The 15362-nt window shown below is 39.8% G+C and overlaps 1 protein-coding gene across 2 annotated transcripts in view; it reads right to left on the reverse strand.

Moving 5' to 3' along the window:
- Window positions 1-11370: 11370 nt before the first annotated feature.
- Window positions 11371-15362, reverse strand: part of LOC115128599 (ganglioside-induced differentiation-associated protein 2-like) — a 39477-nt gene continuing 35485 nt past the window's right edge. Inside the window, exon 14 of one of the 2 annotated variants that reach the window (XM_029658575.2) lies at window positions 11371-11625. In XM_029658575.2, the coding sequence (XP_029514435.2) occupies window positions 11605-11625 (21 nt within the window). In that variant the 3' untranslated portion in view covers window positions 11371-11604. Of the gene's footprint in view, window positions 14540-15362 lie in introns of both variants that reach the window. The other variant, XM_029658581.2, reaches the window with a different exon arrangement.

Below are 15362 nucleotides of genomic sequence, written 5' to 3' on the forward strand. Positions count from 1 at the left end.
TCTACTGACCTGACAATTTTAATTTCCAGTCTAGTGAGCCAACTGTTCGCCTTAAGTATTTCTGTCCAACCAAACCCAGGGACTTATTTTTGGACCTTGAAGGCAACACGGCTTTCACTGATGGATGAGCAGCAGTGACTCAACCGTTTGCCCTCCTGCCCCCCCCCCCCGGGGTTGGCTCTCCAACACAGAAATGCTAAATTGCTCTTGAACTCCTTGTGTAAGTGCCAGCAGCCTGCTCCCTGTCCCTCTACTCTGCTTACACTCCCTAGGTGCCAGCTGCTGCTCTATCAACTTGTGCAAACTAACATGCACATCCAGATAAGAGCTAGGATGTGGTTATCTGCCCCGTTCACAGGCCTGGGGGGGAGGGTCGGCATGGTCTCTGGAGCGGGTCACTCCCATGGGTCGGGGCACGTTGAGCTGGCTCAGCAGCCCAAACTAAACGTGGACACTGCTTTTAGTCCAAGGGCCACTCTCTAATAAAGGCTTCAGAAAAGGCATTATGTGACCCAGGAAAAAAAACTGCTAAGTTTCAACATCATTATGTAGACAATTATATGAACACATTCATTAAATATTATAAATCAATGGTACAATTTCAATCAGGTCATTATGGTTCATTTGCCCTAGCAACGGAGGTTGCCATGTTAGTAGTAACACTTTCTGTTGTCCATGCTTGCAGAAACTAATGTACGGACCTGAGGAATCACGAAATAACACGAGATAAGAAACTGTTCCAAGGTGTTTAAATTGCTTTATGTAGCTGTTGGAACCTTGAATGTTTTGAGAGCTGTGTTGGCTAGCAAATGTGCTGTCTTTAGTTTGGCAAGCAGCAATGATGGCCCTTGTAGGCTGTACGTCTTACATTAACTGAGAACGACTGTACGTGGTTAAAACACATTTAATAGTTTCGGGGTTCATCTGGATCAGTGTTGAGCCTATGCAAGGACAAACGCTGAACTCATGAATAGTTCTGTGTGCAACAAAAGTAACCAGCGTCCTTTTTTTTTCTTTTCTTTTTATATATTTTTTTTAAATAACAAATGAATGCAATTTTTGAACCAGTGTTCATATTCATAACATCTACGTATATATATATATATGTTTTTCACCATCTTGTGTGCTGGGTCACGGAACAGCAATTTATTTTGTGGGTGGCAATGGGACAATTTTAACCTGGGTTAGCTTTAGCTTAGCCACCATGTGGGCACATTCGGTGTGGACCAAAGTCTGAACCAGCAACTAAGCACTTAAGTGCCTTTACATTTGGTGGGATACATTATTTTTTTGTGGGTGGGAGAAGAGAGAATTAGTTAAGAATAGTTGCTACTAGTTACCATAATTTGCGTTTGGTTGAATTCTATTTTTTGTTTATGGGTTGAGACACTCCCATTGAATTATGTATGTAGACTTTTTTTTTTTTTGGTGTCATGTGAAGTGTTTTTCTTCTTAAGCCCAACTCCAAACCATACTTTGAAACTTAGCTGTCTAGTCATTCCAGTAATTATTTGTCATGCTCTGTCTGCATTTCTTTTTTTTGCCCCCACCTCCCTCCCCTTCAATTTATCAAAACCAAAGCAACACCTGCAGCTAGTGCAATGACAAGCCATACATAACGGTCTGGCGTCAAATGACTTGTACACCCCACTCAATGGAAGCACTTTAGAGGCCTTGTCTTACTCCATACCCAGCTAGCGGAGAGTGTACATGTACATAAGCTATGGAGGAGACTATGTTGGCGGTGAGCTGGTTCTCAGGGAGGTTAAATGTGTTGAAGGGCTGTTTCAGACTTTTGAAGGCTGGGGTGTGAACTTTTTGAACCTTGGAACGTTTTTGTTTTTGAATTGTGCTCCCATCTTGGCCACCAGATTCCTATACTTGGTATTTGTCTCTCTCTCTGGTGTATATTAGAGAAGACTTCTCATCTGTCTCCGCCCTGAGACCATTTTTAATTTGTGAAAGCTTGTGTTTGGAGCCGATGGTCTTAACCTTGGTTCTGATGAGTCACTTTTTTCCCACAGCATTACTTCATAATTCAGGTGAATTATTCAGGTGGAGAGGAGCTGTCAATCATTCCCACAAATGTTTACCACCATGCAAAGTGATGACTCAATTGAGCTTTGAGCCAGAACCAGCAGCTCAGTAGCTCTCCAGAACCAGGGTTGTAGACCCACTGATATTGAATTTGTGTAAATTCTGTGTCTGTGTCCCTTACCCTGCCTGAATGTGTTATGGTTATTGTGGTCTCTGTCTTTATCCTAACTGGGAATGTGTGCCTATTTATCAATTGTAAACAGAGATGAGTGTTATGTATGCTCTATGTATGCTCCCCTAGATAAGAATGGGTGTGACCAGGCTTGGCTATATGATATATCGCTGCCCATATTTGGGGTTGTATGTTTCATGGATGGTGCAAGTGATGTTTGTCCTATTTTTGCCCCTCTTGTCTGCTGTAATTCCATGTGATTTTGCGTTATGGTCCCCTCCATTGTCGATTGTCTGGATTTCAGGGGGTTTGGGTGTGATTTTTTTCAAAGAGCAAGTCTTATCTTTTTGGAAAGTGATGATCCCTTTTTGAAGCTCTTTGCTATTTTTGCATTAAGAGTTGTGGAATTTTACAGCAGATGTTTTTTGTGTGTGTGTATGAGGATGTGTGTGTGTGAGGATGACTGTGTGTGTGAGGATGACTGTGTGTGTATGAGGATGACTGTGTGTGTATGAGGATGACTGTGTGTGTATGATGATGACTGTGTGGATGTGAGTTAAGTTAAAGATATGAAATTCTTGCACATTTTATTTTTTGAAATTGTTTAATGGCAAAGAGCTGTCAGCTTTCTGATTATGACGTTGATGATATCATTATACTATTTCATTTCAGCACTTTTACCTTTTAGTTTTCCTTTTGGATAGAAATGTACATCAGGAAAATGTGTTTGAAGAGGGAAAAACAACATTTAAATAAAGTATTGAATCCCAAATGTTGTCAGAGTAATGGTGTTGCTATTCTGTAAATTCTTGCCATTTTTAAATGTGTTTTGTGTTTAGGTTTTAAAATGTTTGGTTGCACTTTGAGGTGTGTCAGTGGGTACATTGTGTGCATGTTTTTTTTGTTGCCTTAGTTAAGCTAATTTGTTCCTCAACTTAATGTGTAGTAAATCTATCTTTCAACTTTTTTTTATTATTAGACTAAAGCAACTTGGTCTATAGCCTCTGTTTTTCTCATTTCGATCACAATAATGAAATGGTTGCGAACACTCAGTTCAGCAATTACAGGCGTAGGAATAAGACCTAACTCATTTTGATGCGGTCTGTTCCATGTAATGGTTTTCTAATGGGCGGGACATTGTTTTCCCAACATGCTGCATTGGATCACTTGTAAGCATCAGGGCCTACCTAGGGTCCAATGGCTAACTATCCATTAGTATTCACTTCACTATTCTCTCCGAGAGCAGGTCAGCCAACAATCTGGATTTTGGTATTCTAGTGCTTTCATACCTTGATCAGGTTCACACTTCAATCTCACACTTTTTTTTTTGTGGTTAAAGAACTGGGTAAAAAGTGTTCAAACTACCCATCCATACGTAATACTGGAAACCTCAAGCGTAGACACTGAATCACACCCTGCTGCCATTAATAAAAAGGTGACTTATCTGCTGGGAATTACTCATGGTGTAACTTAAGTGATGCAGCTATGTCCCCCGCACAATCTCTTAACCACTTTTTCCACCTCCGTCAATGCGCAGTCATTGCCGTTAACCCAAGGCACTCGCACGGTCTTTCTGTATAATTTAAACTCTTCCTCTGACTTTATTGAATTGATTGCATAACCGTCTCCCGTAAGTCATTCAAGTCTAGGTTGAAAGCGAAAGGAGACGGGAATCTGGCATTCGGGCTCCTAGACTTTTGCAGATTCAGTGCCTCTTTTTAATTCCCTGCTGGACACTTTTTAACTTAAAAAAAAAAATAAAGCTGCTTTTAATGTATGATCTTAATTACTAATTTTCTCCCACCTGTCTTTACTTCTTTATTTTACAATGTGATGCGCTTTGTTACTTGTATTGAAAGCTCCTATGCAAAATGTAATTCAGACGCCATATGCTGATGGCACTGTGACATACCTGCCATGCGATCTGAGCAATACCGAATAGACTTACTTAGCCATTAAAGCCAAGTGGGGGACTGATTTTAAAATTTGTAAAATGTTTAAATAGCCTCTACTGTCACTAAATTCCAAAGCACACTTCTGTCAGACGTGGCCCTTTCTGGGTGTAGGTCGTGGCTTCTCACTCTCTCCTACACCCAGGTTCTGTTATCTCGGGTCGTAAATTCCTGGTGGAGGCTCTCCCTCTTTTCATGCAGAGAGGGAGACCACAGTGAACAAGGGATTTCACTTGGCTCCTAAATCCACAAAATGGGAGTTTTAAACAATATGTCCACCTTTTTGAGAGTATAGAAAAGGTCCATGGACACTTAAGGGACAGTTCTGTTGAGTGTTTCATTTTGTGACCTCACGAAGGACAGGAAACACACAACTATATCTCAATCTGTACAATTCTCAATTATGGGGTTTGCATCTAATTCTTGTATAAAATTAATGAGTAATGATAAATATTTGTCAAATGATGTAACGTGATGTTAACCTTTAATTTTGAGAGAATTATATTCCCTGTAAAGTTTAAATAGTCAGCGACCACGCCCCCAGGAGTACAGACATGATCTGGTGTCATAGAACCGCCTTTTCTATTGTTACGAATAAAAAACCCTCCTGAGGTAATCCTCTTCAGCCCACGCATACCTCAGTGTAAGCTGAGGTGGCACAGATTTCAGTACCAAGACTAAGTAAACCTACAGCGGATGCTGTGATTGCGAATAGTTGAGTACCAAAACTATACCACGTGGAGCATTGGCTACACGGCTGGAAATGGTTAAACTCTGAGACTATCAATCCCTACACAATATGAGCAAATCTTAGATATGAAGTACTAGTCTGCAGCTAGAAATGACGTAAACCGAGGACTAGAATAGACACCTGCCGAAACATCTATTCTATGAGAACATTTCTGAATGGTACTCTGAAGTATTCATTCTAACCACGAAAGACTTTGATCTTCAGGGAAACAGAAAGAGAGACTCGAACTGACTCCAGCAGAGCGAAGGCAATATATGGGCGTAAATATATTTATTGCAATTATTCCCGATTGAGTGAGCGTTCATGTGCAAAGGATTAGCATTTCCATGAATATAATTATCCACTGTGTAGTAAAGCCATTTTGTCTTTCCCGCTTCTCTCTCAGTCCACACCCCCTTCCCTTTGTCCACCAAAGCCGTCATATCGGTTTAGACCACTAGGGGATCTTCCCTATCATTGTTAGTAACCAATATCTACTGTTTGTTTGTTTATGCATTTCTGTGATTGTTTAGTTAGTAAATAACTGATTAAGCCAATTGGTGTACGGATGATTTATAAGACAGGCTGGGTTTGTGCAGATAACCAACAATTTACAAATTTACGGTAAAGAATAATTCATTAATAGAAGACTAATTGATCAGATATTAAAATATCTGAAGAGTTATATTCAGAAAAATTCTAACTTTGTAATCTGAAGATTTTCCGTGGTGCCCCGACTTCCTAGTTAATTACATTTATATGATTAGTTTAATCACGTAATAATAATTATAGAGAATTGATTTGGTAAAATAAGTCTTCACCTTTAATGAAGCCAAAGACACGACACTTCACTCTGTCGGTGTCCTCAGTATAACTGCATGCCTGTCATGCTCTAAAGGCTTCCGCGGCTACAGGATGGTAAATCTCTCGTTTCCTGTGGGCATCAGTGGCCACATAGAGGTAGGTGACAGGAGGGTGGGCACAATGCATCCCTCCCAGGTCCCTGTCCAGCCCAATAGACAATCACCATCCGAAACCCACACACAAAAACAGCCCAGCGTATGGCCAGGCCAAACAATGCTTGATTTCTGGAATACTGCAAATAGAAATATGCAGAGACAATGAAAATGCAACATGCAGCAGAATGCTTAGAGGGGGAGGAAAGGGGCGAGGGAGAGACCCCATCGGGACAAGGCCACAATGAACCCGACTGTCCTCTCTCGCACACACAGTTGTGGTAATATATCCTAAAAGATACAGAAGGGTTCCCCAACTGGTGGCCAGTGGGTGGTTATATTTGGCCCCCAAAAATTTTCAGAGCAAAATATACATACAAATATATTTTTTATACTTAAAAAAAAAAATTATATTACAATTTTATTGTTGGACATAAAAGACTGTAAAAACACCAGGAAATCAGTTTCAAATTATTTATAATAATAATAATTTTAGAAATCTGTCCCCAAGTATTCCCATAAAGATGTGATTGTATACAAATGTAAGCAAATTTAGAAATTAATGTTTTAGTCAAATATTAGTTTGGGCTTCTGTGGTCAATTTGACTTTTTAAAATGATGTTCCGTCCCCCAGACCATCGGCCTGCGGCTGAATCAAGTTGATGATCTCTACAATATCTCCTCTGCTCTACTTGGTTTGTATCTGAGGTCTCTGGGCCAAATGCCACTAATTAGCTCTGTGGTTGATTTAAGGTTGATGTAACTCACATGTACAACCCAAAAATGTGTTGATCAAGGTGATCTATAGCACCGATCGCATCTCTTTTAAAGGGTGTGATGACATGACTGATTGTGTGTTTGTTGTGCTTGATACAGACTGGGACCACATGTTAGTGAACCCCCCACTCCTGGGCTTGTCCACGTAGTAGGCTCAAAGTCAGGAGAAGTTCAGAGAAGGGGAAAGAGTTTCTGGGTAACACAGCCTCAGCTCCACAAGCAGTGCTGGGGGCAATGTAATACCTAGTCAATTGTACAACTGAATGCATTCAACTGAAATGAGTTGTGTTCTCTATAGAGCAGTGTAAAACAGAGATCCACTCAGTGTGTTAGTGTGTGTAAAAGGGGGAAGAAATAAAGCGTGACACCTCTTATCGCAATGAGTCCTGGTCAGCATGACTGTACAACACTCTGAGGCATCCTCCTGACTCTGCAGGCCTGAGTCGTGGCCTGTGGAACTAACTTCTGAGAAATATAGCAGTTTGAGCAAACTGTCCCTCCCGTTCAGGAAATGGATAAGCTGCACAAACATCCCCCATTTCCCCCCAGCAACAGCCCTAAAGCAAGGAGTGCCATTGAGGCAGATACCAATGTGGTTGAAACGGAGAGAGCAAGACAGAGAGTGAGAGAATAGACTGGCCTGCATGCACTACTGCATGTTTCTGGCGGAGACATTTCTCAGAAGCACCTCTATATCACCATTTGACCCCCTCCCCTAACTTCCAGTTATGTGTGTGAACTTCCAGTTACGAAATATTGAAATCAGTTTAGATACTTTTGAAAAACTAGATAGTACTTATTGGATTACTTTGAATTCCAGAAAAGATGCAAAAAATACATTGTCACCTTTTTGTGTTTTCTCAATGGAATTCAATTCATCATTGAAAAAAGGCGCAAGTTTAAGTTTGTTCCACCTGAGTGAGTCTGACCACAAGACAGAGACCACTGTGATAACACACCAAAAGCTTTTGATGGATCCTTTTTTGTCTTCCAATGCCACTTAAGGGGAAAGTAATCCAAAATAACAAAGTAATCATATTACGTTACTGAGTTTGGGTAATCCAAAAGCTACATGACTAATTACAATTTTGGACAGGCTACTAGTAACTGTAATGGATTACATTTAGAAAGTAACCTACCCAACACTCAAACTCAGCATATGTCAGCTCAATCTGAAATTACTTAATGTCTAGTGCCCAATCTGTAACACTTCAGCGATACAGGTTGAATAGAGCCCTAAAACCATAATAATTTGGGGAGACTGTATTAATAATGTAGGCATTAGCTGTGCAGCTCCCAGAGGCCAATTCTAGGAGACTCCAGGATTGACCCTTTTGACTCATAACATACTGTTATCATCTGCTGTTGCCTAGTCAGTTTATCCCTACCTATAGTGTATGTACATATCTACCTCAATTACTTCGTACCTCTGCACATCGCCTCGGTACTGGTACCAACTCATTGTGTATTTATTCCTCGTTATTATTTCCCTTTTTCTTCTCTGCATTGTTGGGAAGGGCCCGTAAGTGTGTTAGTTAACAGTGAAATGCCCCCCCCCCCACTACAGCAGAAAATCTTTGATGAATGGATAGTTAGAGTAAAGGTGAACATTCGTCAGCGTATGTCTCCAACATGAAACAGTGCAGATATTTCAGAGGAGTAATTCTTGGCTGCTCTAATAGACAGAAATGTGCAGTGGCGAGCCTTAGGCTACATGTTTTACAATCGCATGCAGGGTCACTCGTAGGTCTTATGTGTTCTGTGTACTAAAGAAATGTGGTTTGATGGTGATCTGTTCAGACTATTCTCCGAAGCGTGTGTAACTGTAAGTAATTACTGATATGTATGTATGTATGTATGTGTGTGTGATATATATATATATATATATATATATATATATATATAATCATCTGGAAGTCAGGTTTCTGTGGAGTCCGCATTTATTCCACATCAAAGGAAGAGATGTAAGGTGTATTGGACTCAAGCACATGGTGATCATTGACAACCTTGAAATCATCCACATAAGAGAGTGCCCATTGGGACTGAAGTCCTTTACTAATCAACAGCTACATAGAAAATTAAATGGGCAGCACTCCAAAGGACGCCTTCTTCATCCTCCAGTGTATCAAAATGAGTGAAACTGAAAGCCAGAGAAACAGAACACACTTTCTGTGATCAGAAACTAAAAGAGCATGTCTCTCTTAATCGCTGTTAGTGTAGCAGTGTTGACCCTTCTGCCTGACCTCTCTCTCACCCAATTCCTCTGTGGAGAGCAGAGCGAAAGGTGGCCAGGTGTGTGTGTGTTGCTTTGTCCACCACACCATTGTACCCAAGTAATCCCTCCTTCACAACAGGAAGTCTGTGAATGATGGATTTACCCCGCTTTTCATCCCATCCCTCGCTCCTTCCAGCTTTGTCTCTGTCCAGAGTTTTAATCCGGCTTTGATTAATAAATGGATAACAAAAAAAAGACAAGATAAAGGTGATGGATGGATGGATGGAGGGTTAGGGACAGGGCAGGTGGAGGGAAAGGGGCACGGGAGCAGAGGAAAGGGAGAAAAGAGGGAAATAGAGTAGCGCGGACAGGTTTTAGTCAATGAGACCACTTCACAGCTTCCTGGAAGAGATTTCTCTTTTCTGTGGAAGGCAAGTGTAATGGAAAAAAACGATTCCGTGTCAAACACCTGCTGTTTATCCCTCCACTGCTTATCTGTTGTTTTCTCCCGTCCTTACAGTAATGTTGGGCCATGGCACAGATGCTTCCATAACGGTTTGATAGAAGCCATTTTTAAATCAAATTTTCAACGTGGACTTGAATCATTACAATTCATATATTCGAGTATAGTATGTTTATACATGTACATATTGTCAAACTGGATTAGACTAAACAAAAATCCTACACTGAAAAAACAATCATGGCAACGTCTTTTGAATGTTCCTTGTTGTGATTAATGTGATTTGTTAGTGAGCTTACAAGTTAGGGTGAGATAAGGTAATAAAAGTTCACAAAAACAATGTATACTTGTATTTCTCGAAAGCGCACACACCCTCACAATATCGGTAAGCAGCAGATACAATTTCAAACAGCACAAGGTCAGACTAAATCAGAATGGTACAACTGTTTATTTTCATGTCTTTACCTCAAAAAAACTCTCTACATCATTAACATGACACGGAATGTATTGGGATGCAGCTCAAATCTCTGATTACATATTCTCTCTAATAGACCAATAAAACAACACTAACTACAGCTGATACTTACATTCACTTACATGTCTCAGGAAAGCTTGTGCGTTAATTGACAGAAGAGCAAGGCTGGCATACAGTGAAAAAAATCACAATGTAATACAGGTAACAAAGGAGAAATCAAGTTAAACATACTTATGAAGAAACTGACTCCATGGTGAAGTTAAACATACTTATGAAGTAACTGACTGCATGGTAACGTTAAACATACTTATGAAGAAACTGACTGCATGGTAAAGTTAAACATACTTATGAAGAAACTGACTCCTTGGTAAAGTTAAACATACTTATGAAGAAACTGACTCCATGGTGAAGTTAAACATACTTATGAAGAAACTGACTCCATGGTAAAGTTAAACATACTTATGAAGTAACTGACTGCATGGTAAAGTTAAACATACTTATGAAGAAACTGACTCCATGGTAAAGTTAAACATACTTAAGAAGAAACTGACTCCATGGTGAAGTTAAACATACTTATGAAGAAACTGACTGCATGGTAACGTTAAACATACTTATGAAGAAACTGACTCCATGGTAAAGTTAAACATACTTATGAAGTAACTGACTCCATGGTAAAGTTAAACATACTTATGAAGTAACTGGGCGGCAGGGTAGCCTAGTGGTTAGAGCGTTGGACTAGTAACCGAAAGGTTGTAAGTTCAAATCCCCAAGCTGACAAGGTACAGGCAGGCAGTTAACCCACTGTTCCTAGGCCGTCTTTGAAAATAAGAATTTGTTCTTAACTGACTTGCCTGGTAAAATAAAACTGACTGCATGCGGAACACAATCATTAGTTCATTTGGTATTCAGAAATCCAAAATTACGCATTGACGTCACTAGGAGATTTGTGCAAAATAAATTCTGGATACAAGATGTTTAAAGTTAGGATGCTGCACTATTATTGCATTCCTAACATCTGGCGTGTAACTTTAACTGTGATAATGGGCATTGGAAGATGCAGCATCCCATGGTATAAATTCAATGTAAAGAAAAATAGGAACGGTTTGGTTCTTCATAAAAAAAAAACATTCTTACACACAGTACCGCACTAAATACACTCCAGAAACAAACTATCTGCCTGTGTTTTCAAGAGAAAAAAAAGAATGCTAGTATTTATTATTTTATCAAACGCTCTTAATCTGTTCAACAATTAACTTCTATGGCATTTAATGAATGTTCTCTGACAGAAGCAGTAGAAGTGTGTTGATGGTTTCATTGTTTCAAGTGACACACACACACACACACACACACACACACACACACACACACACACACACACACACACACACACACACACACACACACACACACACACACACACACACACACACACACACACACACACACACACACACACACACACACACACACACACACACACACACACACACACACACACACACACACACACACACACACACACACACACACACACACACACACACACACACACACACACACACACACACACACACACACACACACACAAAAATAAAATTTGATTTGACCTAAAAACAGATTCACATTTAAACAGCTTGTGAACATATACAACATCCAAAACCTACCATTCGGTGAAGTTTTGCAAAAATAAAAAATGTGAAACATAACATGAGCGATGTCACTCTCACACACACACACAGGAGGGCAGGTTTTTAAGATAGGCCAGCGGAGTGTCCTGGGATAGGTTGGTGAGTTCACACAGGCTCCGTCACAGAGAGATACATCCGTCTGTCATCTGATTGCATCACACTGCTAATAAAAACATCATTTTAGGTTCATCAGTATCCAGGCTTTTCAGAGTGTCAGCGTCCGGTATACTGTCCTTGTGAGGTCCCAGACAAAGCCCACTGAGGCCCTGGGTGGCTTATAGTCTGGTCAGAGAGCTAAACCACAGGGGTCCTGCCGGTCAGAACATGGAAGTGGAGCCAGTCATGTGACTGTAGATGTAGTTATGCTGCGTTCATAACCAAGTATGAAAGTGTTAATTACCAGTTGGATGCACTCACATGCTTTGAACTCTTAAAGTCTTATTAATGAATATATTCTTTCTACAGCTTATCAGTGTACACCCAAGATGCTTATTATGCATTATGGTTGAACCAAAAGATGACATGTAACAAACATTTTATTAAATTGGAAACAATTAAATGTATACAGTACCAGTCAAGAATATGGACACACCTACTCATTCAAGGGTTTTTCTAAATTTGTACTATTTTCTACATGGTTGAATAATAGTGAAGACAAACTATGAAATAACACATGGAATCATGTAGTAACCAAAGAGTGTTATATATGCTAAATATGCTATTTTAGATTCCTCAAAGTTGCCACCCATTGCCTTGATGACAGCTTTGCACACTTTTGGCATTCTTTCAACCAGCTTCACCTGGAATGCTTTTCCAACAGTCTTGAAGGAATTCCCATATATGCTGAGCACTTGTTGGCTGCTTTTCCTTCACTCTGCAATCCAACTCATCCCAAACCATCTCAATTGGGTTGAGGTCAGGTGATTGTGGAGGCCAGGTCATCTGATGCAGCACACCATCACTCTCCTTCTTGGTCAAATAGCCCTTACACAGCCTGGAGGTGTGTTGGGTCATTGTCCTGTTGAAAAACAAATGATAGTCCCACGAAATGCAAACCAGATAAAATGGCATCATCACTGCAGAATGCTGTGGTAGCCATGCTGGTTAAGTGTGCCTTGAATTCTGAATAAATCACAGACAGTGTCACCAGCAAAGCACTATCACACCTCCTCCTCCATGCTTCACGGTGGAAAATACACATTGCGACTGCACTTGAAGAAACTTTAAAAGTTCTTGAAATTTTCCGTATTGACTGACCTTCATGTCTTAAAGTAATGATGGACTGTCGTTTCTCTTTGCTTATTTGAGCTGTTCTTGCCATATGGACTTTTTTTTTCTCCAAATAGGGCTATCTTCTGTATACCAACTCTACTGTACCTTGTCATAACACAACTAATTGGCTCAAATGCATTAACTTTTAACAAGGCACACCTGTTCATTGAAATGCATTCCAGGGGACTACCTCATGAACCTGTTTGAGAGAATGCCAAGAGTTTGCAAAGCTGTCATCAAGGCAAAAGGTTGCTACTTTGAAGAATCTCAAATATATTTTGATTTGTTTAACACTTTTCTTGGTTACTACATGATTCCATGTGTTATTTCATAGTTTTGATGTCTCTATTATTCTACAATGTAGAAAAGTTTTATTTAATTTTTTTAACTAACCTAGAACGAGTGTGTCCAAACTTCTGGCTGTTACTGTGAAATTAATTTAAACAATGTATGTTGATGCTAATATTATGTAGAATATCTAATTATGTTGCCATATGATAATAGCCTAATATATTCATGCTGTAAACTATAGTCTTAACAGTGTCACTCAATTAATTCTAATAACCCTGACACACCCCTCACTGTTGTCATTGGTTGCACCGTTTGTCCACATAAAGGGTAATGTCATGAATGCTTGAACCAGGTCAAGGCGGCACAAGGATGCCAAAACGTTGGTTTACCCAATAAATTACTGGGAGTTCATAGTGTGCAACTCTATTTTTTATAGCAAACCAGCTGCCTCAACCATAAATTAAAAGTACAGCTATTATGCTTGTAAACAAATGAGTGTTCACAAACCATATTAATACATATTGCTTTGTTGTTGCATTTATCTGCTGAAAATTATGTGGTTGGAGCGCAGGGGTGATAGACAAGGTTCCCACTAGTAATTACTAGTTGGAGGGGCATTCAAGTGGATTTTTCCCAGTCGTATGTGGTAGAAACCTCCTTCTCACTTGGATATGAATGCAGAATGAGTCTCGGGGTGTTTCTCAATATGCATACCGTGCTCCACACTCTCACTGAGTATGTTCTTATGAGGACGAGAGTGTGGAGAATGCATAACACATCACATCTGAGAAGCACTCGCACTCCCCCTACTGTATTACCTCACGCTTTACCTCCCCCGTCACTGAACCTTCTTCCAGCCACAATGGCAACAAGACAAAACAAGATATTCACAAAGCAACATTTTACTTTATAATTATCAGCTAGATATGAGAATCGTAAATGTAGCTAACCAGATACTTCATTAACAGGCAAAAATGACCTAAAGCTAATATTTTGCAATATGTCAATTATTTGTAGCTATCTGGCTGGCTAACAGTGGTAGCTAGCCAGTTAGCCCTATTGACTTATGTGCTTGTTATCTACGGTCCGTAGGCAGTTAAACATGCCAAAATTAACACAGCATGTATTTATTAACATATAATGATAAAGTATTGTAGCCAGGAAACATTTGAGATGTGAATAGGCAACATGTCGGAGTGTATTTACTCTGCTTCAGCTAAAATAATGGCCACCAATGATTTCAGGAAATTCTCCATCATTTCTAACGTTGTTGCATCATATTTCCTTAATACTTTCCATTGAAGCTAGCATCAATGCATACTTCAAAATATGTACAAAACAGAGTGTGCATTCAAGAAGTGCCTTCGGTGCTGTTTCGCATACTTTGATTTGGACTCATACTTCAACCCTCCCGTGTGCCTATTTGCGTGGAATATGGAAGTATGCATTTTGAGAAACACCCTCAGAGTCCTTGGCTTTTCTCTCTCTCTGCTGGAGTTCTGATTGGTTCACACCTAAAACACACACAGACAAATACATACAGGTAGTGTCATTACAATGAGGCTATAAACATTGCTTGACATTTTACTATCAGGTTACACACTGCACTGTGTGTATATATAGTAGTAGTCGGCGGAGAGCATTTTTACTGCGAAAAAGATGTTACCAAAAAAGGCAATGAAAGCAGAAGTGAAAGATCAAATGAAAGATATTAAAGAGTGATTGTATAATTCTCTCATTCATTTGTAGGCCTGGTTTGCCTCTGAGTTGAGTTGAGTAGAGCACACAAACCTGAGTGTATATACAGTTGAAGTCGGAAGTTCACAGACCCCTTAGCCAAATACATTTAAACTCAGTTTGTCACAATTCCTGTCATTTAATCCTAGTAAAAATTCCCTGTCTTAGGTCAGTTATGATCACCACTTTATTTTAAGAATGTGAAATGTCAGAATAATAGTAGTGAGAACAATTTATTTCAGCTTTTACTTCATCATATTTTACTACAGCTTTTATTTCATCACATTCCCAGTAGGTCAGAAGTTTACATACATTCAATTAGTATTTGGGAGCATTGCCTATAAATTGCTGAACTTGGGTCAAGCGTTTTGGGTACCTTCCCACTATAAGTTGGGTGAATTTTGGCCCATTCCTCCTGACAGAATTGGTGTAACTGAGTCAGGTTTGTAGGCCTCCATGCTCAAACATGCTTTTTCAGTTCTGCCCTGAAATGTTCTTTAGGATTGAGGTCAGGGCTTTGTGATGGCCACTCCAATACCTTAACGTTGTTGTACTTAAGCCATTTTGCCACAACTGTGGAAGTATGCTTGAGGTCATTAC

The sequence above is a fragment of the Oncorhynchus nerka genome, linkage group LG1, assembly GCF_034236695.1.
Source record: "Oncorhynchus nerka isolate Pitt River linkage group LG1, Oner_Uvic_2.0, whole genome shotgun sequence".
NCBI lineage: Eukaryota > Metazoa > Chordata > Actinopteri > Salmoniformes > Salmonidae > Oncorhynchus > Oncorhynchus nerka.